Source organism: Haliotis rufescens, unplaced genomic scaffold (genome assembly GCF_023055435.1).
Source record: "Haliotis rufescens isolate VD_foot unplaced genomic scaffold, xgHalRufe1.0.p SCAF_5, whole genome shotgun sequence".
Taxonomy (NCBI): domain Eukaryota; kingdom Metazoa; phylum Mollusca; class Gastropoda; order Lepetellida; family Haliotidae; genus Haliotis; species Haliotis rufescens.
In genome coordinates, this window is record NW_025964223.1 from 23,432,886 (window position 1) to 23,435,162 (window position 2,277).

Here is a 2,277-nt window from a genome sequence, read left to right on the forward strand (position 1 = left end):
GTCGGGACATGGGTAATGGTGTCATTGGAGATGTCGGTTTGTCAGAACGCTTCTGATTGATGACTCTAACTCAGTCATATTGGCTGTGTGTGAAGACATTAGTTTCACATTTTCGTTATAATACAATATTTCACTACATCATTGCACTGGGCTTGTTGGGGTAAAGATGTACGAAAGTTCGTTAACCTTACAATTACCATAATTGTCATACGGAAATACTGTTATGAAGCGTAAAAAAGATTATTAGATGGTTCTGATTGTGTGTTAATAATTCCTCGATACTTAAAGAGTGGTTATTACATATAAATAGGGAAATGATTTTTGAAGCCTGAATATAATCGTGCGCTGACAAATTGGGTAGGATGGGGATGTAGATGGGGATGGTCGTTGGGATGGTGATGTATTGAAGGATGGGGAAGTAGATGGGTGGTCGAAGGGATGATGATGTGTGGAGGATGGGGATGAAGATTGGGGTGGTCGAGGGGATGGTGATGTGTGGATGATAACTAAAGGATGAAGATGGGGATGGTCGTGTCGATGGGGATGTGTGGAGGATGGGGATGTAGATGGGGTGGTCGGGGAATAGTGATGTGTTGAGGACGGAAATGAAGATGGGGTTGGTCGAGGGGATGGTGATGTGTGGAGCACAGGGAAGTAGATGGGGTGGTCGAGGGGATGAGTGTGTATGGAAGGATGAGGATGTAGATGGGGTGGTCATAGGGATGGTGATATGTGGAGGATGGGGATGTAGATGGGGTGGTCGAGGGGATGGGGATGTATGGAAGGACAGGGATGTAGATCGGGTAGGTCGTAGGAATGGTGATGTGTTGAGGACGGGGGTGTAGATGGGGGTGGTCGTGGGGATGGGGATGTGTGGAGGATGGGGATGTAGATGGTGGTGGTCGAGGGGATAGTGATGTGTTGAGGACGGGGATGAAGATAGGGGTGGTCGAGGGGATGGTGATGTATGGAAGGACGGGGCTGGGGATGGGGTGTGGTCGAGGGGATGGTGATGTGTGGAGGATGGGATGTAGATGGGGGTAGGCGTGGGGATGGTGATGTGTCGAGGATGGGGATGTAAATAGGGGTGGTCGAGGGGATGGTGTGTATGGAAGGACGGAGCTGGAGTAGGGGTGTGGTCGAGGGGATGGTGATGTGTGGAGGATGGGGACGTAGATAGGGGTGGTCGAGGGGATGGTGATGTATGGAAGGACGGGATGTAGATGGGGGTAAGCGTAGGGATGGTGATTTGTGGAGGATGGTGAAGTTGATGGGGTGGTCGAGGGGATTGGTGCGTATGGAAGGACGGGGATGTACATGGGGTGGTCGAGGGGATGGTGATGTATGTAGGATGGGGATGTTGATGGCATGGGGTGGTCGAGGGGATTGATGTGTATGGAAGGGCGGGGACATGGATGCGGGTGGTCGTAGAGATAGTGATGTGTGGACGGCGGGGATGAAGATTGAGATGGTCGAGGGGATGGTAATGTGTGGATGATAAGGATGTAGATGTGGTGGTCGAAGGGATAATGATGTGTGGATGGGGATGAAGATTGAGGTGGTCGTGGGGATGGGGATGTGTGGATGATGGGGATGAAGATTAGGGTGGTCGAGGGGATGGGTGTGTATGGAAGGATGGGGATGGAGGTGAGAGTGTGTGAGGGGATGGTTATTTGTGGAGGATGGGGATGTAGAATGGGGTGGTCGAGGGGGTGGTTGTGTATGGAAGGACGGGGATGGAGATGTGAGGGGATGGTTATTTCCGGAGGATGGGGATGAAGATTGGGGTGGTCATGGGGATGGTGAAATGTGGAAGTTTGGGATGAAGATTGGGGTGGTCGAGGGGATGGGGATGTGTGGATGATAAGGATGTAGATGGGGTGGTCGAGGGGATGGTGATGTGTGGAGGATAAGGATGTAGTTGGGGTGGTCGAGGGGATGGTGATGTTTGGAGGATGGGGATGAAGATTGAGGTTGTCGAGGGGATGGTGATGTGTGGAGGATAAGGATGTATACTCGGACCCCATGGTACCGCGGCATTGATCGTATCGCGGCATTTGTGATTTCCGGTAGTTCACGCGGGACACGCCTCTTAGCGGCTGTCTATTAATGCAAATCAGTAACCGGGAAGTGCTCACTTCGTAAACAATTTCAATTTCCTCGGAATGTTCCGTCTGCTGTAAGTAAGGAGTTATTAATCCGTTGATACATGATAGTTCTGGCATCTGTTGTAATATTGCCTTACACCCATCTATCAATGGCCAACGATATAACCCG

The 2,277-nt window shown here is 50.8% G+C and overlaps 1 protein-coding gene across 1 annotated transcript; it reads right to left on the reverse strand.

Annotated features, from left to right (window-relative positions):
• Positions 1-506: 506 nt before the first annotated feature.
• Positions 507-2,027, reverse strand: LOC124112514 (leucine-rich repeat extensin-like protein 5). The gene has a single exon (XM_046472673.2). It carries the CDS (start codon positions 2,025-2,027, stop codon positions 507-509), a length of 1,521 nt encoding a protein of 506 aa, XP_046328629.2.
• Between the last annotated feature and the right edge of the window lie 250 nt (positions 2,028-2,277).